Source organism: Brienomyrus brachyistius, chromosome 15 (genome assembly GCF_023856365.1).
Source record: "Brienomyrus brachyistius isolate T26 chromosome 15, BBRACH_0.4, whole genome shotgun sequence".
Lineage (NCBI taxonomy): Eukaryota > Metazoa > Chordata > Actinopteri > Osteoglossiformes > Mormyridae > Brienomyrus > Brienomyrus brachyistius.
In genome coordinates, this window is record NC_064547.1 from 19,694,169 (window position 1) to 19,720,847 (window position 26,679).

The window sequence follows — 26,679 nt, forward strand, 5'->3', positions numbered from 1 at the left end:
AATGGAAGTGGTTACACTAAAGGATCACGGGAAAAATAGTTTGGGTTGTCGCATAGTGCTTAGGTTTCTGTTTCAATAAACTGCAAGTACCACATATCTGAGTGTATCATGGGCAGTTTTGTTTACCTATTTGGTTGCATCAGTTCACCGGAAGATGAAAAAAGAATTTAATATTATTTATTTTGAATAATAATCCATATCATACTGAACCTTACTGCTTCTTAGGTAGCTAATTACTTCAGTATTTAGACCTATGGTGAAGTCGCCATTTGTCCCTTTCGGACGCTAAAAAGCACAAATGTAATTTAAAAACTGGATGTTTTGTCGTATTAACGGAAGATGGAATGTTCTTTGCTAGGTAATTTTTGTAGCTAGTGAAACAAATGTATTTTAACGCTAATTTTACGTTGGAGTTATGTGATATCCCGTTGGTCCAGTAATGTTCAGTAATTTGCAGTGAGGGGAACTATTATAGAGAAGTTTAGCTTCAAATGCCACACATCAACAGTGACAGCTGGAAACCCAGTTTTTTTTTGACGGTGAAAACAATTAAAACGTTATTTTAGCGAACTACAAACATAGAATACTACATGCAGTAAATAAACACCCATTTCATGTCCGTAAGCTTTAACACGAAGTAAATTCAGTAAATGGCAGGATGAGGTGATGTGTCAAAGGTCTAAAACGGTTGTATAATCCAATAATTGATACATAGAACCCCATTTATGCGATGCTATAACTGTTCCTGGCATCAGCCCTGCTTATTTACTCCTATTCCATATTTATTTATTTATTTCACCTGCTATTATATTCCATGCTGCTTCTAATTGTAGATAGACGGTGAAATGTTAAATATGTAAAATGTCATGTTGCGTGTTTATGTTATACCGGGGCACACCCACAACCACCTTGTATGTTTAATAAACTTGGCTAAAAGATCTTTCTGGTTCTTACAATTATGCACAGACTCCCGTTCTTCGGATCACACGAAGAAGTTTGCTGGACAGCAGAGGTGTTACATGTGTGACTCGGGCGCTAGATGGCGCTGCTCCCCGGCCAGTCGGCCGGCGCGGTGCCGAATGAATGGCTCAGCCAGCCGCTTCCGCCCCCGCCGCTACCTGCCGACGCGCCGCCGGCCGCCACCCCGGGTTGCTGCCTTAATTCCCCACCGCTGTCGGACACGTCAGCGCGGGCAACTGGAGGAGAAGCTGAGGAGAGCAGCAGAAGCTAAGATCTCGGTTAGTTAACCATGTTCGGATCTCTTTAACTCAGCTTCTTGGGTAGTAAGTAGATCTAAAGATTTAAACTTTTAAACAGCGCTAATTTGGCTGTTTTCCCCCCTTATACTGTGCGTGGATATTTGTTGTTTTAATGCCGTACCTGGGTATTTCGTATCTAATACTTTATATACATTGGATATATAAGCGCATATTGAAACTCCGCTCACTGAATCCATGTGATTTCAAGAAAGTTTGTGTACCTTTATGTCACTTTGGAAAGAGTCACCACTACGGTGACTGTGGTTAAAACGTGGAAATAAAAGCGCCTATGGACGGGAGAGCACTGAACAAATGGGGCGATTGAGCCGTAATTAGAGCCCTTGCATATATTTGCTTAAGCTTGATTATAAGGCATGATGACCGATCGCATGCAGAGCCCGAATCTTACACCATCGCCGCAACGTTCGTGTGTGTAAACATGGTTTAAAACATACATCAGTCTAGATTGCGCTTTTGAATCCAGCCCTTATTTCAACACTTTCCACGGCGTCCTTTCTTTATGAACAAGAACTAGATTGAGCGTATTGATGTAACAAGACGCAGTGGTGAAGCCGATCGCTGACTGCCTTAGTTCTTAACTGTGTTGTTCTGCCATCCCATCGTAATATCTGACGCTGATTTGCTGAGAGCTCTTCTGCTGCTGGAGGCTGGTCCACTTCTGGCCCCTTCTTTTTCTTTAACCGTACTGACAGTCTGAATCGTTTGGATATTTTCCCAGATTGAATTTCTGAATGGGGAACTTGAAAGCCCAACCGTGGTGCCGGTGCCTGTTTGTATGTTAGTCCAGGCTCAGCTGGACTGGTGTGTCTCTAGGGCTGAGACAGAAAGAATGCACTGATTGTGCCCTCGCTCAGCAGTCTGGGCCTGGCGAATGAGGGTTAAGCTTTTGGGGAGGACACTGCAGGACACTGCAGGATCTTGAAATAAAATCTGAAAGTGAAAGTCAATGAAGTGAGCACAGGAGTAGGCGTGGGTTCTCTAAAAGGACAGTGGTTTGGTCGCACTTTTAGGCGCCGATTGATTTCCGATGCACGGGATATTTCTGACAGTGTCATAGTACGATGCTGAGCAGAGTCCCACATTGTGGTGCCTTTAGGAAATCAGTACCTTAGACACTATTATGTGTAACGAATGCAAGTTGAAATGCAAGTCCAGCAAAACAAGAACCAGTCTAAGAATAAATGTCATGCTGACATTCCATCGTATTTATATTTGCATGTGTATTTTCCAAACGGCCACGAGGTCACGGTGGAGGACGGCTCCTCTGCTTCTGTTCTGCACGTGCTTTGGGGCAAACGGGAAGCAGATGTTAGAAGCGCAGGGATGCAGGAGAAGCCGCTGGTGCAAGTGTCTCCTGCTGCTTTGTTCGGTTCCTTCGCCATGGGCTGTACGCAGATGCGCCTCGTGTTGTTCCATGTGTGTCATGTGTGGAGATCCCTCACGAACTCCCCCGGCTCTGATTCCCCTAAAAATCGCCGCTGAACATCCCTTCCTCTCCCATAGCGGAAGTCTGGCATAAAGGGTGAAACTTCGCCAGTGGCCTGCGTTCCCTTTTCTCACTCCGTAATATCAGTGCATTTCGGCAAGTAGATTCGTTACTTACGCAACGTTTTTGCAACAGTCACATTACATAACCGATTTTAGGATAAAGTTACATTTTTTGGTCCGAACATAAATGTCAGAGCTGGTGAATGAGGTCAGGATAAGTAACTTAGCTTTTGTTACAGTGACTTTGTTTATGTGGAGTCTTGCTGATGAAGGAAGGTCCTCAGCTCTAGAGGTGACCGCAGTCCTGCCTGTTTTATTTTCCTAATTGTTTTCTTATAAAATCTACAGACAAATGGGAGACACCTACAGGTGGGTAGAGTGGTCCAGGGGCCTCAGCAAAGGCAGTGAAGTCCTAGTGGCCTGTGTGCTGCCCCCCCTTGCCCCTAATCCACGTGTTGGGCTTGCTGACTGGGTGTGGTGTGTTTATGTGAGTGAGTGTGTTATCTATGGTTTCATTTGAAATAAATTGTGCACACTCGCTATAAATACCTCAGATGATTATGCTGCTGATTATCGTTTTATAATATTGATAAGAGTTTCCACTCAAGCTGAGATGGCTTTTATTAAGCAGGGTTATCCGTCCTAATCCTCCGTAGCAGGCGGGCTGTATGGTAAACATGCCCAGTCAGTCCAGCACTGTTCCTCCGTGCATGTGGGCGGCTCAGGGATAAGCTACCCGTTCCCCTCTTACTTTCACTTTTCGTCTGCGGTTACATATGTCTGCCCTGCAAGCCTTTAGACAGGCAAATACCCGCCTTCTCTTCCTTCGACCGACTGCAGGATGATAATTTCTTCATTAGTGTTTTTTTTTTTTTTTTTTACTGTTCTTGATAGCGTGCGACTCCTTGGAGATGTTGTGGTCTTCATTAGGGGGACCATCGCTGCATGAAGGTCGGGAACAGAAATGAGTGTCTGGGCTGGGGAGGGGCCTCTGTCTTCTTTGTTATAGTCCTAGTGGGATCTGAGGCCTGTGAATAGGATATGAAACGGAGAAGTAAGCCTGCAGTAACAAAGCACCGTGGCTTCTGCTTTGGCAACCGTAGACTTGTAGTTGCCTGTTGTGTCTGTAGGAGGCAGTGGTCTAGCAACACAACATGGCACTGAATTAAAGCCATCCTCTGTGGTTCGGCACGCCAAGTGGACTGTAACATAGCCTTTAGGTTGCTGTGTATTTCAAGCGAAATTGACGAATCATATGATGGCATCATTTTGCCATCTTATGACCTCGTTTTAATCCCGCCCACTGTCCATGTTTGGCTGATGCCGCCGGATTGGTCAGCAGGACTAATTATGCAGTTACCAGCTTTAAAAGAGCTGTTATCTCCTTTATTAAAATGCACTCGTTTGTTTGCAGTCTGTATGTCGGTCTGCTGCATCACAAACGTTCGGCGGCTTCTGGGATTGTGGGGTGGCAACAGATTGTTCTCGCCAGCGTGTTCAGTTTAATTTCGTTTGAAGTATACGGCCACCTTTAGGTCAGCTTTCTGTTTTCCGTTTGTTTGCAGATCTGACTACCCTGCGATGTGAAGGTCCCCCCCCCAGTTCCGCACACTTGGTTCACAGTGCCCTTCTGAGCATGTTAAATAGCCCAGCGGGAGTGATCTCCTGCCCACTGCCAAGTATTCCTGCATGTCAGCGCATATTGGCTTAGCGCGATGTTTCCCAGCCTGGTTCTTAGGAACCCACAGACGGTCCACACTTTTGCTTCCTCCTACCTCCCAGCAAACCTGTACCAGATATTCAGGTATCTTGATTGGCAGGGAGCCAAAACGTGGACCGACTGTGAGTCACTAAGGACCGGATTAGGAAGTGTTGCTGGGGGTGTTTGTGGTCAGGGCCCACTGGCCCATGTTGATGGATGTGGCAGCTCTGAGGGGCAGGAACTGGGAAATGAACGCGCTGTGCTTTCTGAGGCGAGCCAGACGATGAGAGTGTTCAATAGAGCCGCGTTTCCCAACCCAGTCCATGTTTTAGCTCCCTCCCAGCTCCCTAAAGACCTGTACGAGATATTCGGGCATCTTGATTGGCCGGGAGCTGGCAGGGAGTAAAAACATGGACCGTCTCGCATTCCCGAGGACTGGGCTGAGAAACGTTGCCTCAGTGAGTCTCCGGCAGACGCCCGGATAACGCCTGGTTACGCTTGCCTGACAGAAGCAGCTCATGTGGCTGAAGTGATGTCATGTCACAAATCTTCCTGCTTCCATTGTCGGCTGAGTGGCGGCCCGGAATGCCGGCCAGCCGGTTCGTGTCGCCGAAATTCCCAGCGCTGCAGGGCGAGTCTTCTCTCGTTAGACCTGCCTGCGGCTGCTCAGGATGCGAGCCGGCTTTCCTGCTTTCATCAGAGGCCGGAAGGTTCTCTAAAAATAGCCAGCTAAGCATCACTGGTCCAGAATGTCAAAGTGTTTGTGGGGAGGGAGGGGCGTATCTGTATATGCCCCCCCCCCAATTATTAAAAGCTGTCATTATTTTTTTCTTTTCTGATCTCTCACAGGTCTTCTCTCTATTTTCCCTTCTCTTTCCCCCCCAGGTCCAGCTCCATTCCTGCATGGAGGTCCCCTGTCACCGCTGTGAAGAGCAGCCCAGACTCCCTCACTGCTGACGAGTCCTACCAGAGGGCAGAGACCAGCGCCCCCTTTCAGCCACGTCATGGAGCAGCCTAGCTGTCCCAGCGTCAGCATCCCCTGTCATGACGAGCACAGGGACAAGAAGAAACGCTACACTGTGAGGGCCAGACAGAGCAGGGCGTGTGGGAGGAGGGGGCGGGTCTCTCATCACTCTGCCCACCCCTTTGTAAATGGTGGACAGATAAACAAGTGTAGCGTATCTCTATACTGACAGCTCACTTGCTGTGACGGTTCAGACACTCGGTAGCTGCTTCTTCACCTGTGACTGAAAACAATGAAAATATATTTTTTAAAAGCTTCTTTTCTTTCTCCAGGTTTACAAAGTGCTGGTCAGTGTTGGGAGGGATGAATGGTTTGTCTTCAGGCGATACGCAGAGTTTGACAAACTGCATAACACAGTAAGTGGAGTTTAGGACACGCTTCCCCCAGGCCAGGGACCAGGCCGCGCGACGTCGGCGTCAGGGACAGGTTGTGTGAAGTTTGTTTACTAAACGAATCGAATATAAATGAAGATGATTTCTTCTTGTTTTCTTTTAGTTGAGGAAACTGTTTCCATCCATGAACTTGAAGATCCCATCTAAGAGGATATTTGGAGACAATTTTGACCCGGGTAAATCCTGGCACCTCTGAGAGCGGGGATTGGGGGGGGCAGGGCAGGGGGTGGAGCAGACACCTGGAGATTTTTTGCTTCTGGTGAATGTAAATGAAATGGAGAGCTGTCTGGCGAAAGCAGAGTGTGAATGAGCTCATGTGACTGAACTCAATAGGCACAGTTACTCTGCAGAGACAGTCTTTGCTCATTCACACCCTTATTCTTAGCGCTGTTGTCACTGCAGCCTGTTTACAGGTGTGTGTGTGGCTCAGATGGGCGACAGACTCTGTGCTTAATGCCAGTACAGCACATGCTGTAGGAAGGTATTAGTCATGAGAAACTGGTCGGAGATGATGGGTGTTGCTCTTAGTGAAAGACCGATTGTTTACATTCTACCCCTTATACTCAGTAATATATATTTAAATTCCCCGCCACCAAAATTGCTCCAGCTATCACCTTGATTTCTCCTAATTTTAAATCATTATCAAAGACAGTTTGAACTTCAGCTTAAAGTATCTGTTTATTTTTTCTAACTCCTCCTAGAATTTTTAAAGCAAAGGAAAACTGGGCTTAACGAATTCATCCAGAGGATTGTCTCGCACCCCCAGCTCAGCAGCCGGTGAGGACCCCTCCGCCGCTTCACCCGCCAGTCCTTACCGGCTCCGGCCCGTTCAAGGTCCGGATACCCGGCCTTTGCCCCCGTCCCTGATCTCTCAGCCCCTGCTAACTGGCTTCTTGCTGAGTTCTCCTGGCTGAAATACGTGTCTGGTGTGTAGCGACAATGTAAGCACCGGCATCTGACTGCATTCTCACGTCTTGCTCGCAGTCCTGAAGTACGTAGCTTCCTCCTGATGGACAGACTGAAACGCTGGTCGGATGCCTCTGAGGATGAGGAGGAGAAGGTGGGTGTGGCTGTGCTGGGGCCTCGTGCTAAAAATGACAAAAGTCTTGTATTGTATTTGGTCACTTATGGTTAAGGTTGTTATTGTTGGGTTAGGGTTATATCCACAGAAGTGAAAGGACAGTACAGTGCTCATGAAAATTCATGATATACTTGCTTAATTAAGTTAAAAATATTGCAGACTTATTGGTTTTATAACAAAAATCATTAATTTGTTCATTCGTTTACAAAAAGTATGCATTACATTATAAACAACTAGTAGTTTTAAGTAAAACTTTATTTTTAAGTAGCAATAAATTGAAACCCCAATTATAGTTCTAAAGGATCCGTTCTGAGTTTTTAAAAAATTAATTGACAAGCAGTCTCATTGGATGCTTTTTAATCAGTAACACCTTTGCAATGCAGTTTTTAAAGGTTCATTGTTCCCCTGTCACTGACGGATGCTGACTTGGACTAACTTGGTTTTGTTATGTTGTGATGCTGCTTTTCAGAATAGCTCTACCTCCAGAAATATCAACCTGGGCCCTTCCGGAAACCCACAGTAAGTGTGTCACCTCATTTATTTCCCTGGTTTTCTTGGTGTGAGGTGGGATTTGTTGTCTCTCTTAGTTCATGGTGCCCTTTATTTTCAGATGTGCAGTTTTCCCACAAAAATCTCTCCCTTTTCATTTGGGCCAATTTTTTTTTTTTATGTACTGAATAATTTTTCTCAAGCTATAGAGGGTCTACAGCGTGCCTCGCTGCTATAAGCGTACATGCTGTGTACAGGCCTTCCCATGACCCTAACGTGTCACTTACATGTGATCACAGCAAAGCCATTAGTGCAGAAACTGGCCCATGTCTTTGAGATTGTTAGGGTCTTTGCCAAGGTTATGAACAGGGCCTTGTGGTATCTGTGGAATCCAAAATTTCAGTTTTATAGTAAACCCAAGGAGGACTGTGTGTACTTTCAGAAGGAAATGGCTCCGGGCGACATCACTTCCTCTTGCTGCTAAAGGTTATCTGTGAAACTGCTGCCCTTTGCATCAGACTGCCAGTGAATTACTGCAAAAAAACATCAAAACAGCCTCCTGTTACCTTTTTGCTAACTGAGTATTTCACAGCCAGCAGCCCATATTTCTACACAGAAGACTCATTGTTCAGGATTGTTACATCGAAAATAACGTCACCCTGTTTCTCCTGCCCTGCAGTGCCAAGCCCACAGACTTTGACTTCCTTAAAGTCATTGGGAAGGGGAGTTTCGGCAAGGTATGTGGCCATCCCGGCAAACCCATGAGAGAACTTATCTCCTGGTGGTTACTGTCCAGCAGTGGTGGCCTTTAGAGGAAGTGTGACAGAGCTGGTGGCAGATCATCGGCCTGTGGGGTGGCTGGTTGTGTTTTTGGACGATTGCCCAACACGTGTCCCTTGTCTCTTGAAGGTTTTTCTTGCCAAACACAGACTGGATGGGAAATATTATGCAATCAAAGTTTTGCAGAAAAGGCTGATTGTTCATCGGAGAGAGGTAACAGCCTGACCTGCTTCCAACAAACGTCTTCCTTTGGCTGCTTGGTCTCGAGTGATGAGATTATTCTGATCTAAGCGATTTACCTGCGTGCAGCTGTAGCATTACGGAAGCTCAGTCCCCTCCCGCTGAGCTTGGGTGTAGATGATGCCTGCCTGCCTCCCCCCACGGCATCCCTCTGCACTCTGCTCTTACCATTTAATCGTCCGCTGTGTGTCACCAGGCTCGTTTTCTTGCAGCAAAAGCACATCATGGCCGAGCGTAGCGTCCTGCTGAAGAGCGTCAAGCATCCTTTCCTCGTGGGCCTGCATTACTCTTTCCAGACTGCAGACAAGCTCTACCTCGTCCTGGATTTCATCAACGGCGGGGAAGTGAGTGCAGGGGATCCAGTAGCAGGGAAACCCAGAGTCACGCAATGTGTGGTGTTACTTCCACTGGCAGCTGCGCCTCGTTCCCGCAGAATTGTGGAAGCTTCTCCCCCCTCTGCGCGGCCATTTCTGTCCACGCACCTTCACTTCAGTGGCAGTTCCAGACTATTTCAACTGGAGGGGCCAGGCTGGGACCAGTTGTTCTGTAAGGGGGGTTGATGAATTTGACCTTTATGCCCTCCAAGTATTACTTGCACTAGATTGCAAGGATTAAGAAGTAAAAGTTAGTTTTGAAAATCGCTGTTATTTCCGCAGTGCTTTGCAGTTACATTTAATAGTTTTTACAAACATGCAAGTCACTCCGATTTCTTGTTTTAGATTCTCTTGCTTCCACAAGCTTGATTAATTTTTTTCTGTCATTAACTTTTCTGTTCAACCGACTGAAGCGACTCAGCCGCCCAGATCACCCGCATTAAGTCTGTCAGGAAAATGTGCTCATGTTTGTGTCTCGCCTGTTCTCAGTGCACAAACTTTTAGCCCACATATGTAAACGTAAATAATAAGAATAGTAATGCTTCTATTTCAGACCCAAGTAGCATACGTATTTAGGGGGGGCATGCGTGTTGTCACAGTGACACTGCTGCCCCCCCCCTGCTTCTCCTCCTCACTATTCCCCACTGGTTGTCTCTTTTTCCTTCCAGCTCTTCTTTCACCTGCAGAGAGAGCGGACCTTTCCGGAACCCAGAGCCCGGTTCTATGTAGCGGAAATTGCCAGTGCTCTGGGCTACCTCCATTCCTTAAACATCATTTACAGGTAAGCGGCTTTTTCCCTCCGCATATGGCCCCCACCCGCAGCCGTGATTTTCCTGCATAATCTATTGTTGCTATATAACGCTTGACTTTCTACTGCCAGTAGTGGTTTCTTAGACATTCTCCTATCTTTACTCCTGATGTGTGGGCCATTGCAAGGCATGCTGGGAAGTGTGGTTTCTATGTTGTCACAGGGCACCGTCTTGTCCTGCTGTCTCTGCTCTCTGCTGATGTATAGATTTATACTCTTTATCCTCTCTGTTCCTTACGGTCCCCACAGACTGACCGTTGTTGTGCTGGAAACCGCAACTTGTGAATAATAACAGTCTGCTCTTAACAGGGATCTGAAACCAGAAAACATCCTGCTGGACTTTCAGGTGAGTCCTCGTCGCACCGGGCGGGGAGGCATGTGTTATTGTAAAGCCGAGGCGTCTGTGCTGTAGATCACGCTGTCGGTTCTGCCGGCCGGTCCGGCGCTCGCGGCTGAGCGATGTGTGCTTGCGTCTGTGTCAGTCCCGACTGATATGCGGAAACAGCCGTGCAGACCCATGTGGGTGTTCTGTCACTGCGCACCATCACAAAGCTTTCAGAGAAAAAAGGAAGAGAAGGAAGAAAGGAGGGATGCTCTGGTGTTCATTCCCGTGCTGGAATACAGTGCCGTTTGCTAACAAATCCTGCCGGGAATGAGAGGGAGCAGGAAAGTGGGCGAGGGGCGAGATGTTGCTATGGCACACTGGTTCTCAAACACTGGTTCTCAAAATCGGTCCTCACGCCCCACTGCCCTGCTTGTTTTCCAGTTATGGGAAAACATAGCGGTGGGTGGACTGTTTTGGGGAGGGCGGTGTGCTAACGAACCCCGTCTGTCTCCCAAAGGGCCACGTTGTCCTGACGGACTTTGGATTATGCAAAGAAGGCATGGGCCTGGCTGACACCACCAGCACCTTCTGCGGGACGCCGGAGGTAAGCTGCCTGGGAGATGGAGGAATGGCCTCCCGAGAGGAGTGGCTGTGTTGAGCTCAGGTGCGAGCCAGTGTTCCTCAGCCCACCCTCGGGGACCCCCAGACAGTCTGCCTGAACCAGCCAATCAGGAACACCCGATATCTGGTACAGGTGCATTGGGAGCTAGGAGGGGGCAAAAATGTGGACACTCTGGGGGTTCCCAAGGACTGGGTTGAGAAAGACGTTTATTTTTGTTTATAATCGGGGTTAAAATTGGGGTCGGCCGTGTGGAGTGTAGCCAAGCCGTTCAGTGTCAGTTGCTCACGCCAGGCTCCTCTCCTGCCCCCCCCAGTATTTGGCCCCTGAGGTTTTACGGAAGCAGCCCTATGACAACACAGTGGATTGGTGGTGTCTGGGTTCGGTCCTCTACGAGATGCTCTTTGGCCTGGTAGGTTGCCGTTCTCCACAGCTCACGCCTCCCAGAGGAGCTTCTGACGCTGAGCTGATTCCCACCCCCCCACAGCCCCCCTTTTACAGCAGGGACACGCATGAGATGTATGACAACATCCTGCACCAGGCGCTGCGCATGAAGCCGGGGGCGTCCTGCCAGGCTGAGGCCTTCCTGCGTGGGCTACTGCAGAAGGAGCGTACACTGCGGCTGGGCTGCCATGGCGACTTTGTGAGTCTCAGCAACTGGGTCCCATTATAGCCGCCAGGCCAACACGAACTGGGTCCCATTATAGCCGCCAGGCCAGCACAAACTGGTTCCCATTATAGCCGCCAGGCCAACACGAACTGGTTCCCATTATAGCCGCCAGGCCAGCACGAACTGGTTCCCATTATAGCCGCCAGGCCAGCACAAACTGGTTCCCATTATAGCCACTATGCCAGTATAAATTGGTTCCCATTACAGCTTCTCGGTGCTTGCATAATCCATGCCCAGGGTAGGTAAACCATACATGCAGTAACCAGCAGCCCGAATCCATCCATCCATCCATCAATGCCTTTTGTCTGTATTGTCCTTCTTGCTGCACGCCATCAGTATGAACAATCAGAGTTTGTGTGTGTGATGATTCTTTTGTCTCGTACATCTTTAGAATGAGATCAAAAAACAAAGCTTCTTTTCCTCTATCGACTGGGACGCTCTCGAGAAGAAGCTGATTGAGCCGCCTTTCAGACCTACTGTGGTGAGTATCAGCATCCTTCCTCCCACTGGAAAGTGATCAAAATGTGTTTCTTTTCCACCTGTGTTTTTAATATTATACAAGTCTTACAGCCAGGTCTGTCCTAATTATTTTTTTCGCTTGCAGAGTTCAGTGTGTGACACTGCAAACTTTGACCTAGAATTTACAGAGGAGAGCGTCACAAATTCGGTGCGTTACCCCATTGTCAACGCCAGCGTTCTGGATGCAGACGACACCTTCCTGGGCTTCTCCTATGCCCCGCCCACTGATGACTCTTTCCTGTAAATGAGCCAATGAGGACAGCTGTGTGTAATTCAATCTCTTCCCTACGTTAACATTGACCTTGCTTTCAATTTTCAAGGGACCTTTTGAAATTGCTTTAATTAATGTAGAATAAAAGTTTAGTAAACAATGTGACATGAATGAGAATTCAGTTGATTTTTTTTTTTTATGAAAACTTTGAATGCGTTGCGTATGTATTTAGTTCAGTTGCTGGCATTCTGTTATGCAAAATGTGTTTTGTATTCACTGTAAAAAAAATAAAAAATACGAGAGAATTTGTATACAAAGAAGCACTTAAGAAAATAAAATGTATATGTTTTTTTGGTTATGTTCAATATTGTGTTTCTAACCAGGGTAACTGTAAATATGCTGTTCTAATTGCTTTTTTTTGTCATTTTTTCATTTCATGTTTTTTTCCTGCCATGTCTTCTCTGAATTAAAATTAGTTTTCCAGTCAGGCTGATCCAATGTTGAGCTGTTATGGGTATAAAACAAATTCAAGACCACTTGTTGCCTCTCTCCCACAAATGGGTCGTTTGAGGGGGTAAAATTATATTCCTGCTGAAAATAATTTTAATATCTGGGCCTTTCTCCCCAGCCCTTTACCACATCATTATATGATCTACTAGTTTATCTTTTGTTATTCTTGCATCATGCTTTCTGTCCTGCGAACCAGGAACCAGCCATCATGTACCATATAAATTAATTCTGTGGCATTATTTTATGTGTCCTGTACTATTAAAATGATAATATTTTACCTTTCCCATGATTTATGTCAGGTAAACATCCATATTCAGCATGAGATCTCCCCTGCAAGTCCACCTTGGAAGCTGAAGGTGGTCTGCTTTTCTTAAACACCGAACAAGGACGGGCACAAGGGCATCACAGGGGCTGAGTCAGCGGTGCACCCGGGATAGGTTACCTGCGCAAATGGAGACCTTCAGCCTCGCCTGATAGATCTTTAAAATGCTGTTGTGGGAATTTCCACAGTGGCACGGGTTCAGCTGGTACTCAAACTTATTTTTTGCAGGATAAAACTTCTTATAGGTGCTTGGGTTTGGAGTTTGTGTGAGCTGTGGGTTGGGGGGGCCTTCCCTATCTACTGCTGCTCAGCTTTGGCACTTGGGGCAGTATGATATTTGCATCAAAAGTCCTACTTTCTGACCAATCACAGTCCGACATTATCAGTCATCACTAGTTGTCAAGTAGAGGAGGACACTAGGAGCTGTGATTGTTCAGAAGTACATTGGGTCCGATGCTGTCACGCAAACCAGACAGTTGTGGTTTCGGTTTCAGTATTCTTTCTGGTTTTCCGTATTCTGCGTAGTGTTTCTGTTAGGCGGGTTTGCATCCCCTATGGTGTAACAAACAGGCCGGTGAAATAGTCAGTGAGTCCCAGCAATGTCCTTCTGGGAGCGTGACAGGGCCAGGCACACACAGCTGTGAACAGGGAGGGTGAACACAATCACGAGGACGGTTACAGATGGGTGTGAGCTCTGTGGCAGGCTCATGCAGACTGCAGCCATATTGGTAACTGAATTTCTTTATTTATATACTCAGTTATAGAGTCATAGTTCCCCACAATGTTTCTCTGGATATAACTGCTGCCATCAGAATTGGAATCAGAAAGATCATTATTGGCCAAATATGTTAAACACAAAAGAGGCCATCGTGGGTGTGACCAGGTATGACATGCAGCATGCAAGATAATGTACGAGTATGTAAACATGACATTTTACACTTTTAACATTAGACTGTCTACCTACAGTCAGAGGCAGCATAGGATTGAATGAAAGGTGTGATTAGGTAGATAGACTGGATGGATGGATGGATGGATGAAAGTGTGTGAGTGAGCGAAGGGGTTGATGACAGGAAATGGCCTTTGTGTGGAGTTTGTGTGCGTGTCCTGCAGTAGGCTGGCCCCCATCCACCCCCACCCGTGCTTCCCGGAACAGTAGCATTGGATAAGCATTCAGCCTTGACCTTGGGTGGTGTTTGGGATCACAATATATGCTGTGCGGCCTGCTGGATCCTGCATAGGAGGGACCTTTACTCTTACAGGGGGCCAACCTTATCATCAGCCAATGATACGTTTTGAAGTGGCGAGTGACAGGGGAGGGGCCACTCCCCGGGCCAATCAGCTTTCAGCCGGGGCCAGCTGGCACATATTAGGTTCATAACAGTGCAGCAATGTCCCCATCCTGCTATCTGGGTAATGTTAAGCTATCAGGCCTCTGAAGCCTGGTCAGTACATGTGTCCGTGTGATAGACTTACTAATGAAAAGCCTTTATTTGTGGATTTTATATTTCTTCTTATATGCACCACAATACAACTTACACGTTTATTTTTTCCTGGTTGTATGTTTTTGTTCCATTTCAACTCTAGAGCCTATGGGACGAAGGCAGGGTACAGCTCAGGGTGGGACACCGACCCATCACAGGGCACACTAACACCAGTTTGGCAACTGTAGTTATCCTCAGCATGTTTTTGGACAGTGGGGGGGGGGGGGGGGGGGACAAACTGGAGAAAACCCCGTGCCAACATGGGGAGAACATGCAAACTCCACATCTAGCCAGAGACTCAAACCCAGGTCCCAGAGGTGCAAGGCAACAGTGCTGACCAGTGCACCACCCCGGCATTTTTGCTAATATTATTCTTTTAAAGGTTATGAGATGTATGGATTCTGCTTTCACAAAGGGTGGTGAACCACTCCATTCCCTCCCCAGGAAGTCATTCATTGCTAACAATCGCCAGTATTGATTGTCACATTACATAACAACAAAGACAATGGCTGGAATTTACATCCATTTCTGCAGCAGTGGATATTTGGTACAGTCATCTCCTGGCATTGTGGAGATTCCTCTAAAGGGGGCGGTATGCTGTCTGCTTCCTCTCGCAGCAGGAAATGTGCTCACATCCTGCTCAGCCTGCAGTCAGCTCTGGCGGTACTCGGCGCGTGCTTTCGCTCTGCAGCGCCTCCATAGCAGCGCCGGTCAGTAGGAACGTGGCAAGCAGCCAAACCACCTTTCACGCGCCAATGTTCGCTGCGTCTCCACACTGAAGTTTCTGCCCACAAGATGGCGCATTTCAACCATTTATGAACTTAAGAGCCGTTTCTCTTCCGCATAGGACAAACAAAATAAATGGCTTAAGTCGAAAGCTGAGTAAATATTTTTCAAATTCTTTCACTGGAGTGTCAGATGTCATTGAAAAGTCAGTCAGTTCAGCGCAGTTTTAAAGAGGATCATGCAGCGGATTCTTGCACGGCATGGCGTTTTCAGAGAAGAGTGATGAAGATGACAGCTACAGCAGAAAGCATTGCGTCAAGCACTGAGTCGCTCTGGTTCTGGGCTGGTAGTGTTTCCCAGAAGAGAGTCTTTGGCAGATACAGTGACCAGGGCTCAGCTGTTTTTCTCGCTCGCTTCCATGCCCTCGATATTCCAAGGCTGGAAGACGGCAGCGCTATATACGTTGTTAATTTCTTTTTCAAGTACCTTAGGTTCTACTCAAAAACTTAGATAATCTGGGTGCAGTTGGCTTTTTTACGATGTACTGCAGCAGCACTGCATACAGTCTGGCTCTCTAGGAAATGCCGATACCCCCCTTCCCCAGTTAATGGAGGATGGACCGGATACAGTGCTTGGTCGCAAGCGGCTCATCGGGCTCCTTGGTGAGTGCGGACATGGTGTCTCTAATCTGAAGGTTGCTGCTTCAAACCTGATGGTCGGCAGTGGGATTTTACCGTTGGGCTGAGCGAAGCCCTTAACCCCCAGTGGCTTCTTGCACTGGCTGATCCCGCCTTCTCACTCGTGTATTGCTCTGTATAAAAGTGCCCACTGAATGTAATGTGTATGTTTTGATGTAGGGAAAAAAAACACAGTACTCCATCATTACATAAGCACAAAATCAACTTTATTTTGCATTTCTTACAGAAAATGTCCAGCTCAATAAACGCAAAGAATAAATTTGGCAGAAAAGGACAAATAGTCAACTCTCTGAAGTCACCGGGTGACAGTTAGCGTTGACTGGCTAGACTTATGGCTCATTTCTGTGTAGAGTATTGATTGTTTGTCTGCTTTGGTGCGTCGTGCTGAAGGACAAGCCAGTGTGTCCGCGGCACAGCTAAGACAGCCGCGATGAGCGATGCGCTGAGGGTCAAAGGGCGTGCACAGCACAGCTTGGCTACAGGCTCCTGGAAACAGCGCTTCAATATTAGCCTTGGTGGTTCAACTCAAGGTCAGGACCTTTACCAGGACTGCCGCAGCTCGGAGAGGGAGAAAGGCCCAAAGTCAGGCTTCCTGCTATGAGGACCAGGCTCCTGAGCGGTGGCCAGCCTAAGCCAGTGGAGGGCTAGAGCGATCCACGGCAAGCCGAAGTGCCAAAGGGCCATTCATCAAAGAGCGGACAAGCCGCCGCCGAGATGATTTATGATGACTCTGTCAGCTCGTTTCAGCTTATTTTCTGATCGAATTCGTCCTCCTCGTGCGACAGCGAAGGACGTCAATGTCAGAACTGCACTGCCAATTATGGCCACACAAATGTCTCTGAATTCAGATCACATACTTGGGACAAATGACTCACCAAGATGTACTCCAGATGTTTGATGGACTGTCTGTCCCGTTGCAGGTGAAATGGTGGCTGGGAGGGGGGGGCACTAACAGGCTGTCATTTTGGGGTGTTTCAGTCTGGTTAATATCTATCTGTCTGTCTATCTATCTAATCATCATGTTTACATTTTCTGCAAGTTTGTTAGTCCGTTAATCAGAACGTCTGTAATGTACAAATCCCTTCCTTAATTAAAAGAGGTGTAATAAATGCTGTTTCTAAAACTCTTGCATGAAAATCTTGAGTAATATCCTGCGCTGCTGTAAATTAACTGCTTGAGTGCCAAGTTGAAAACTTCGGTCAGCTGGCCGCCATTTACGTATACATGTAACAGTTTTATTACCTTGTAAATAGTCTGTGGGGCTTGCAAAGTACCCCAAACGCTTTCGGTGTAGCTAACTTTAGGTTTATAATGGACTAATATTGATCTGCGGTATGATTTCTTGCGCGAGCGTGAGAGCCTGAAAGCGCGAGTGTCACCGCAGGCGCGTGAGAGTTGGCTGCCTGCGAGTTTATGAATTTTGCACAAACTAATAGAAATTTTCTTTGCACCTGTTGATTATAATTTCGGCTGGTGTAAAGCAGATTATCAATAATTCCACACATTTCTAAGGTGTTTACTGCATATTCAGTGAACATAAACTTGGCTTTGCAAAACATTCAAAGCTGATTTTAAACAAGAACGACAATGGTGTAAGGTTATCATGCACGGCCAAACTGAAATCTGTGCTTTATTCACTTAGTTAAGTTTCCAAGAAATTATTTGCTTCTTTTTATTTACAAGTCCTCTGAATAACACTTCACATACAGTTAAGTTAAATGTGGACTAATATCAAACATATAAAGTATTTTTCGTTTGCCAACCCCTACCATTTGAATACACTGGAATACCGCTATAAAAAATCAAGAAGAATGTTCTTTTCGGTTATGGAGCTTGAGCCTGCGATTTTTCCTTTCAACAGTACGTAAGTTTTGCTTCGCTTGTTTTTGAGCGCATTGTCTGTGGATGCATTGGCCGTGTATACAACCTCTGTCACTGCTGCTGAAACTCTAACAGACCACATCACACGACAAATGTTAAGTTACACACATGCGTTTAGTGCAAACATTTTAAAAATTAAGCATGACAGCCCGTTTCCAGCTGCAGAGCAATTTCTCAAAGCACTCTTTGGGGAAGATCTAGCACGAACAAAACCGAACACGTTCAGGTTTACAGCAGAAGACATACATGTACACTTTATTTTTCATGCCAACATACATATTTCAGTTTCACTCCACCATCATTACGTTAAACTCAAATCACCTAGGGCGGATTTTCACATGAATTTTGCCGAGTCATAAATTTACAAAGAATTCCCTTAGAAGACATGACGCGTATATATTTTATACATAAGTTATTGAAAAATAAGGTGGTTACAAGAAGTAGGCAGAAACGGCGGGGTCCGAAGCCGGACTGCAGGGGCTGTCAAAGATGTTTTCTGTGTCCGTTTCTCCCTCCTGTCCTTCTTTCCACGGATCATCGAAGGAAAATTCGGCAAATTTATGTCTGAGGGTTCGATGATTTGCTTTGGTTTGAGTTTTCGGTTTGACCTGAGCTATTCAGAAATTGTCCGGTGGCCCCAACGTAAAGCCTGGATCGCATTGGCCATTTCTAGGGAAAAATGCATATACAAGTGATAAAATCATGAAATTAAATGCACTTTCAACTGTGTATTATTTAGATATCAGACAACTGTCACTGGCCATAAAATTTATGTATTTCTAAATAAAAATACGACAGATGTTATTAATTATTAATATTGTTAATCGTGCCTTTTTTTTGGAAACTTAGGATCATTGTTGCATAAAATTTCTTTTCGCGTTTTTAGTCCACGCAATATTCCTGCTTAGTATATATGCGTCATATAAAATTTTGTAATTTTAGAACTAAATTAGGCTTAATTGTATTGGTCATCAATCACAGATTTTCGATGTTTAAATATATCAAAATTTAAATGCATGGTAGGCCTATATCAGCCGCAGTACTCAATCGCCCTCAACATTTGTATGAAGATTTTCCTTCACCTTAAATGATTAACATGATGCCCATTTGAGAAACATTAAACGGTTCCTGCTTTCTGATACGAGCAGGAGCTGGTACTCCAAGAAGAAGTGGAAGGATTGAGGTTATGAGGCTGGTGAAAGCTCACACTTACTTTGACTGGGTGCAGGTAGCCGTCGCCCTTCAGGGAGTGTAAGACTTCGCTTTGCCTCGTGCTCTCTCCCTCCTCCATCCCTTCTTCTTGTAAGGTTTTGGTCAGGTGCGCGATGTACGTGGTGGCCAGTATCAGCAGATCGAGTTTGGACAGTTTGGTGTCCGGTGGTACCGACGGCAAAGTCCGCTGCAGCTCCAGGAAGGCGTGCCGCAAGGTCTGCACCCGGCTTCGCTCCCTGGCCGCGTTGGCAGCGGCTGGGCGGCCTCTGCCGGTGAGACCGCCGGTCGGGACCAGCCTGGGCCGCGTCAGCGTGTCGCTGCGACGCCTGTCCGGAGACAGTATTTCGGAGCCGGGACTGCAGCTCGGGCTCGGCGTGGGGCTGTCATCCATTACCGACGCGGGCTTGTTCTCACTTGCCATGAGGCTTTCAACCATACGGAGCAATTATGACCCTGACAGAGAGCAGAAATTCAGTTTAATCATAGACTTAAAGCACAGTCAAAGACTGTATCTGATCATTCAGAATAATTTCGTTATTTGGAGAAAAAAAAAATCAGGGCAACATTAATTGCATCATAAATCTGACCAAGGACTTTTAGAATGACAGTCCTGCAAACAGAAATACGAGAGATCTTTCTCATTTTATAAAGTATGTAAAATAACTGGCATGACAAAACCGAACATAAAGTACTCTTCGAATTTCCCTCTTAAAAAATTCGGATTCAAAGCATTATTGTGATGACCATTTTTGGACAGAACCTTTACAAATAATGTATTTAATAGTTTTTTAATCTGAAAATCGATGCATGGTTGATATCGAACAACAAATCAAAAAGTCACAAACAGCCTGGGTACAGGCTATACTTTGAGGTTTGAGTCCTAATTGTACTTTATGTGGTAAAATATGACACATGAGTCGCCTTGGTGATATCTTAGGTATTTCGTCTAAAAGAGCCAGTTAAGAAGCTTACCACCTCGCAGCTTCTCGGATCTTTCATTGAGCTGCATTTATCCCGTGGATTTAGCTCCCCTCCCTCTCGCTTCGGAGTTCACCGGCGATATGTGGACCGCAGTTGCCCAGCTGCGACTCCAGGTTGTTTTATAAGCCTGGATCATAGGCTCGCGGAGGAGAAGGTGCGCTGTCCGCGCGCAATCTCACCTGACTGAGTGCGCAAATCTCTAGAGCCCCCAATTTAGGTCGAACACGAAGAGCTGACAGCGCTTTCACTCCAGTGTAATTAATCACAAGTCCTTAATCTCGCTGGCGCAGAGTGAAACACGGGGCTGTTTTCTCTTTCCATGCATTTGTAGCGGACGACAGGATCATACATTTCAGTCTGTTTGTTGTATTAATTTGATATAATACCCATAGTGGGCGGCAGCTGCACGCTGAATATCATGTCACGTGCCAAAACCACCAATCAGAATAAAATCGATTCATTCTCATATATCTCAAAATATTTTGTTTTACTCACGTGGACGTAGCCAGTTATTCTCAGAAAACATTTTAATCTATTTAGGCCTATAGTATTGAGATGGAGGCCTTTCGTACACATTTGTTTATTTCTACAGAGATGCGTATACCTTTGATCCAGAAAGCATTTTAAATCGAGAGACCTGTAATTTTATCTGGCACCTTATACGTCTATTTCGTGTGTCAAGCAGTATCCAAAGACCCGTAATTTCTTATTAATTTTAATGAGTTTCACGAGTGTAAAATTACATATAACTAATTTGTTTGTTTTATGGTAAAAGTGGCACGTTTTTAAATATCCTGCGAAAGAGCAAAAACTGACTCTAATGGCTGCAATCAACAAGCATGTATGAGGAAATTCTTGGGGAGCACATAAATTAATCACCCTGACAAATTTCCGCACGCTGTGATGTCGGCAAACAAATGAATGGAATTATTCGTAACGTTTATATCTCAGACATTTCCTAATAAGCATTGTTTTGGTAAGGATGGAGTAACGTTGTTCCAAAAGTGTACTAATTGCGCAAAAAAATAAAATAACGAAAACTTTAAGCAATTGTCTTTACGTCTTTCAAGGAAATCGATCGTGCGTGGTTTTAGACAACGCCTTCAAATCAATGTAAGGTTGTACAAACTTGAAATGAAACAACATGTCCGAGTTTACTTAGCGGCCATCGCGTACCACTGACTTTTGGGGACAAACGGCGGCACTAAACTCCATCCCAGATAAAAATCTATGTGTCCGTGGGGGGTACTGGACGCTTTACAAAACTCACTTTCAATTACACGTAAATCTTTACTATCGATACTATAACTGGAATGATTTATCTATTGAAAGGCATTATGTCAGAATAAAACTATTATAAAAAATGTTTAGATTTTAAAAATTTAGATTTTTTTTTATAATTCAAATATTTTCTTGTACAATTGTTTAATCTCGTTTCGTGTACCTTACGAACAACATTTATATCTAGACCTATATTAATCTGTTCTAAACTGTATGTTTTTTAACAACAGAAACACCTATATTTTTGAAAACTTATTCAGCATTATAGCCTGGTATTAGCCTATGTTTGATAAAAACGTACTAAAATGTTAATTTAATTTAAAAAGGACGCAAAATTGCAACTATAAATATAAGACGATTATGCAGGTTTTTGGTGGCAATGAAAAGGAAAACCAAACAGACTCGCAAGTTAAGGTGAACATTTACTTAACGTAAGTGAGGTTATGGAAACCATAGCTGATGACTGATATGTAAACTCGCACCTTGAGGAGGCTTTATTTTGCAACCAGGAGCTACCGTTCATCGCGAGATCTGTTTTGATTGTTATCATTTTCTCGAGTTTTAAAACGAGCCTATGGCTGATTATGGAAACATAACTGATTATGAAAACATAACTGATACCTTGCATATTTCCTGTTAGGTAGAGCTGTTTGAATGCACCTAAATGTTATTGTCAAAGTAGAGGTTTCAATGAAATGATTGCCATCAAATAAATAGGCTACTTATTCCTCAATTATTACTAAATAACTTATAACAAAGAGATCCGAAAATACGGAATTTCTGAAACCAGTCTCCTTAGTATCACATATAATCATATCTGTCGGAAACCTAATGTGTATGAAGACTTGCGGAAAGACGGATTGCTATTTGAAAAAACGTGGATCACAAAACCGGAAGGACGGGTGACAGGGTGAACCCCGATCATTCGGGGGTATTGTCTAGGCACTTTTCCTATAGTTAAGTATCTGTCATATGAGACTGGGAAATGACCGATAGGCTCCTGCCCCCACCGTGGACAGTATGCGCCAATTATCACCGTAAAGAGTTTAGACCGAGTTTCCATTTAACTGCATGCACACCTTACGAGCCTCATATTATGGGAAATCAGGTAAGTTCATGTTGTTATATTATGACATTATATACACCGAGGAATTTTTTAAAAATCATAAATATATTTAAAAATGTCGATGTAATATATACATTCGTCTATTTATAGAGGAAAGGGATTAATTTTAATTAAATTATTATATTTAATAATATATGCCCGCCACCACGCTCAGCAAAAGCGGTTGGTAGATAGATGACGATACAGGTCTGTTCTAAATAGCGTTTATTCCGATATCTGGCACTTCTGTTGCAAGGATTAGACAGCAGCACAGTGAACAACCAATAGCAGAGGCGCAGATGGCGGGGGGGACACATCCCCTCTAGATATACAGGTACCCTGATCCGTTGCCTCCACTTTTGTGGGAAAACTATAAGAAGTATAATCCCTAAATAGTACTGGATACCTATATGTTTAAACTTATCAAATCGCGTCGAACCTCACGGACTACTGCAGCTTGTGGTTGCTGCACGTGGGAGTCCACGCTCGCGCACCTTCCTATACTGTCTCCCGTTAGTAAAGTACATGCATTCCTGTCAGCCTACACATGACTTCAAAAACTTACACTTCTACAATAGCCTACAGATTTAACAAAGGACAAACAGCTCAAACAGTGATGTCACTTTGCAGAACATTTTATTCAAAAACGTGGTCTGCATATACTTACTGCATTTGTTCATCCTGTTTGTTTTTCATCCTTGCGTTCAGTTGTGACAGACGCAGTTTTGGTCACACAGACCAAAGCAGTATACGATCCAAAAAAGCTCTATTACAGCGTTCTTTCAAATACCATGGAATGTAAGTGGACGTAAATTCTATGGGCTAAATCTTTACCAATCCCACGTTGATGCAACTATCAACATAGTTTTCCAATATCTCAGGCTAATTTATATATATTACTGCAACAAAGCTACCGATTATTTCCAAGTTTGACCTAAGGTGAAACTACACCCATGTCTGTTAGAATGCAGCAATAGTCTAAATTTATTAATGCATTTTAACATAATATGCAACGTTAAAGTACACTAGGGATCAGTATTGTTCAGTATAGGCCTTTTGTGGGTGATTGGCAGCTCCACACCAGACAACAAAGTAACAGTGTATCAATGTCAGTCAGTGTCAAACAAAATATTTAGTTTAGTAAACCATTAGCCCAAATCATGCCCCATAAAGCGAAGCTGGGTAAGCTTAATAGATGAGACCTTATGCTCACTGTTTGGTCCCCCCCCACCACACACACACACACTTTAAAAATCTCTCCTGCGCCACTGACTGGTGGTAGCTAAAGAAGACTTACACTTTTATGCATGTACAGCCTGACATAACACTGAGGAAATTCAGGTCAACAACACTTCGCAGGGTACAAGGGCAGGTCTCCTGAGACCAAGTCCGCGTGCTTGAAGGAAGGAAGCCCGCTAAAGTGAACTGCGTTCGCGGTAAAATCTGCTTCAGCCCCCTGTAAAACTGTTTATGGATTTTCGTATTGATGACAGCATCAAATGAAAAGTCTAGCGTGAATTGCCCGAAATTCCCAAAAATCCTTTCGAGTTGCAAAAAAAAAAAACAAAAAAACCTGCCGCTTAAATCTGAAAAATCACAACACATAAAAAATCACAGCTTTGTTGGTGCCGTATCAGTGAGCATGCATGTGTCTGTGAGATTTTCTGTCTCTGGCTTGACAATATCTGTGAGTTGTCCGTATTTATGAGTGTACAAAAGAGTGTCGGTGATAATGTTTGTGCGTCAAACACCTTTCTGAACTTTGACAGTAGATGAATGGATAGCATATATATGTAATAAAAAACATGACGGTTTGCGCATTTAAAAGTTTGTATATTCCATAGCTTACGGCCTGGTTTCCCAAAACCTTAACGCTACGTCCTTCCAAAGTTCTACCTTAACTTGTCTCTTAACGCTCTAAAGTGTTTCCTGAAACATTCTTAGTTGAAGTATATCTTCCCTAAGATATTCTTTCGAAAGCCTGGTCTGGACCTCTCTTACCTGTCTCTTGTCGCTGTTGTGGGCTCATCTTGCTCATTTAAAATAAGATCGTTAAGGGTGCGGTTTCCCAACCATCATCACTTAACTAAAAAATACCTGGTCCATATGATAAAATGATTTTGTTTGATACATGACTGCAGTCTTTGTTAGTTTTTGTCCTTGCGCTCTGAATGCGCAGTGAATCGGCCTCAGTAACGCGCAGATTCATAATGATAAATAAGGAACATGGTGTTGAATAATTAATTATTTATTGGGAAGGGGGGGGGGTCTGTCGATGTTGGAGTGGACGCGTTAACCCAATTTTCGACTCCCCTGGAATGCAAACACTTCTCTAAATGTGCCAAAGTTACAGTGTATCAACACTTTGGTTCGTGAGGTTGATAAGAGTCCACACTGCAGGTGTATTTACATGTTAGTCTAATAAGGAATAGTCCTTAGTTGTCAATACCTAAGCACACTGGACATTCTCTTATGTTTATACAGTAATGTAACTTTTCTTTCAGTTGTTGTGCCGTTGCTCGTCCCAATATCAATGACATGCACACATATTGGTTTTATAGAACAAAATAAAATGGTGGTAGTACAATCTGGGGAGGCAGGCTCAATTCTCGAGCCATCGATGTCAGCCAATCAGGTGTTCTAGCGCCTTTTAAGGTCGCACTTAAGAAGCTCTCCCTTAAGCAACCTCTTAAGAGACTGATAGGGAAACATACGTAGGAAAAGAAATACCTTTCGGAAGATGTATCTTTAGAGTCTTCATAAGACACTGACAGTCACCGTTATCGGGAAACCGGGCCCAGAGGAGCATACTGAAATGTCATTTAATATATAAGGACCTAGACTTTAGTAGTGAGATGGACTTTACGAGTGAGGAAATGTTTCTTTAGGGCTCTGCATCAGTCTTTTGCAAGGAATGGGGGGAGGAGGGCAGTTGCAATTCGTCTGTTATGAGCATCGTTCCTGCCTCTTTACCCTTTCCTGTTTATTTAAGTAAGCGGGTTTTAAAGGGCACTCAACCGACTCACCAAATACAACTACCGTGTACTGATGTATATTTACTTATTACTAGTATTGTTATTATTATTATTATTATCATCCCAGTTAATCAATCAGATTATAACATATTTCACATGGGAATAATCAAGAATGTCATCGCACATTTAAAACGAATTAATTCGCTTAAAGAAACGGCGTTCTGTTCGCTTGCCTTCTCCCTCGGGATTAAATCAGTGACTAATAGATTCAACACCCCGAAAAGCATGCAGGCCTGGAAGGGTATACTGCGACTCGTTGTTTAAACAGAAAACAATTTCTACACTGAATAGTCAAGAACCAAACTCCCCCCCCCCATTTTGTGGGTCATTGAAATAAAGGGAACGTATTTTGAAATGATATTAGATGATGAGGAAACGTCACGGGCAACCGTAATAACGCTAATATTTGGCAGCGAGAGAGCACGCGGGGAGCACTGAAAACTGAAATGAATCATGACAGAAGTCACTTAACATTATTCAGCTCATATCCAATCAAAGCAATGTGTGCATTACTATTTATAATTATAATTATATAAATATATATATATATATATATATATATATATATATATATATATATATATATATACATGCATGGGACAACTTTACACTTTAGTAAAGTTAGAAAGCTATTATTCAAAGCTCACACCTAATTAACAGATATGAATAATTTCACAGTTTTATGGATTTCTTACTTAATAAGCATGCCTATCCTGTTGTTATTGGGACATAAACAGAAACACATTCTGCTAATTACTCTCCCGTCAATGTGATGTAGATGCATATGTGTCATCCCCATCCGTTATACTCACCCAGCGATTTCAACACAATATTATAAATAATAACATATCTATATTTAGTCAATTTTAGGAACATAGATCGGAAAATACAATCGGTGGAAGCTTTATCATCTATATGTAGGCCTAATTCCATACTAATTATTGACCTATTCGTTGTCTATTTAAAAAGAAATTAAACACCCAGATTTCCATAAAAATGATTAAGTTAAAACGCCGACTATAACGTATTATTAAAATGGGAAAACATCTAAACAATTTCATCTTGTTTTAATTAATGCTGTCCCCGAGTATCACGTAACTAACACACTCCCAAAGAGACTGTCCTGGAGCGCTGTGCCCGCAGTGTATGTTTATCCAAAGGCACATTAATCCAGAGTGGAAATATGATTACTCTCTGGATACGCTCTGATTGTTCATCGCCTTCCTGTCTAGGCACGAAGCGCTTCCACTTTTTCGCCTGTGTGTAATCAGTTCTGGGGGGACCGGTCCGGGGAGTTGATAAATGACCGTGTCAGGCCCGTCACTCAGGGGCTGGCTCGATTCGGACTGCCCAGCGCCAAATTAGACCCGGCGCTCCGGCTGAGAGCAGCTCGGGCGCCCTGTCCCCGCCGCGCGAAGGGCGGACGGCAGTGAACCTGCGTTTGA

The 26,679-nt window shown here is 44.4% G+C and overlaps 2 protein-coding genes across 3 annotated transcripts; one reads left to right on the plus strand and one right to left on the minus strand.

The window, feature by feature from the left end:
* The first annotated feature begins 107 nt into the window (after positions 1 to 107).
* sgk3 (serum/glucocorticoid regulated kinase family member 3) lies at positions 108 to 12,794 on the plus strand. 2 transcript variants are annotated; one of them, XM_048976836.1, is made up of 18 exons: positions 108 to 358; positions 967 to 1,283; positions 5,356 to 5,549; positions 5,767 to 5,850; positions 5,990 to 6,062; positions 6,588 to 6,663; positions 6,871 to 6,946; positions 7,437 to 7,486; positions 8,136 to 8,193; positions 8,366 to 8,449; positions 8,689 to 8,820; positions 9,519 to 9,631; positions 9,968 to 10,004; positions 10,501 to 10,587; positions 10,919 to 11,014; positions 11,090 to 11,245; positions 11,664 to 11,753; positions 11,877 to 12,794. In XM_048976836.1, the coding sequence occupies exons 3-18, from the start codon at positions 5,475 to 5,477 to the stop codon at positions 12,033 to 12,035; spliced, it is 1,446 nt and encodes a 481-aa protein (XP_048832793.1). In that variant the 5' UTR covers positions 108 to 358; positions 967 to 1,283; positions 5,356 to 5,474; the 3' UTR covers positions 12,036 to 12,794. The 2 variants fall into 2 exon arrangements, with proteins under 2 accessions (XP_048832793.1, XP_048832792.1); XM_048976835.1 differs by having other exon boundaries at positions 967 to 1,238.
* Positions 12,795 to 17,841: 5,047 nt separating this feature from the next.
* Positions 17,842 to 19,969, minus strand: LOC125708908 (transcription factor 24-like). Its single transcript, XM_048976830.1, has 3 exons — positions 19,805 to 19,969; positions 18,834 to 19,285; positions 17,842 to 18,289 (listed from the first exon to the last, which is right to left on the minus strand). Exons 2-3 carry the CDS (start codon positions 19,266 to 19,268, stop codon positions 18,179 to 18,181), a joined length of 546 nt encoding a protein of 181 aa, XP_048832787.1. The 5' UTR covers positions 19,269 to 19,285; positions 19,805 to 19,969; the 3' UTR covers positions 17,842 to 18,178.
* Between the last annotated feature and the right edge of the window lie 6,710 nt (positions 19,970 to 26,679).

What these genes read in the sequence shown, in the direction of transcription:
- sgk3 (XM_048976836.1), top strand. Translation starts at nt 5,475, where the DNA reads ATGGAGCAGCCTAGCTGTCCCAGCGTCAGCATCCCCTGTCATGACGAG. An exon ending in CTGAGGATGAGGAGGAGAAG is followed by an intron (nt 6,947 to 7,436) that starts GTGGGTGTGGCT and finishes GCTGCTTTTCAG; the next exon opens with AATAGCTCTACCTCCAGAAA. An exon ending in ACGAGATGCTCTTTGGCCTG is followed by an intron (nt 11,015 to 11,089) that starts GTAGGTTGCCGT and finishes ACCCCCCCACAG; the next exon opens with CCCCCCTTTTACAGCAGGGA.
- LOC125708908 (XM_048976830.1), bottom strand. Translation starts at nt 19,268, where the DNA reads ATGGTTGAAAGCCTCATGGCAAGTGAGAACAAGCCCGCGTCGGTAATG. An exon ending in GCTACCTGCACCCAGTCAAA is followed by an intron (nt 18,290 to 18,833) that starts GTAAGTGTGAGC and finishes ATTTTTCCCTAG; the next exon opens with AAATGGCCAATGCGATCCAG.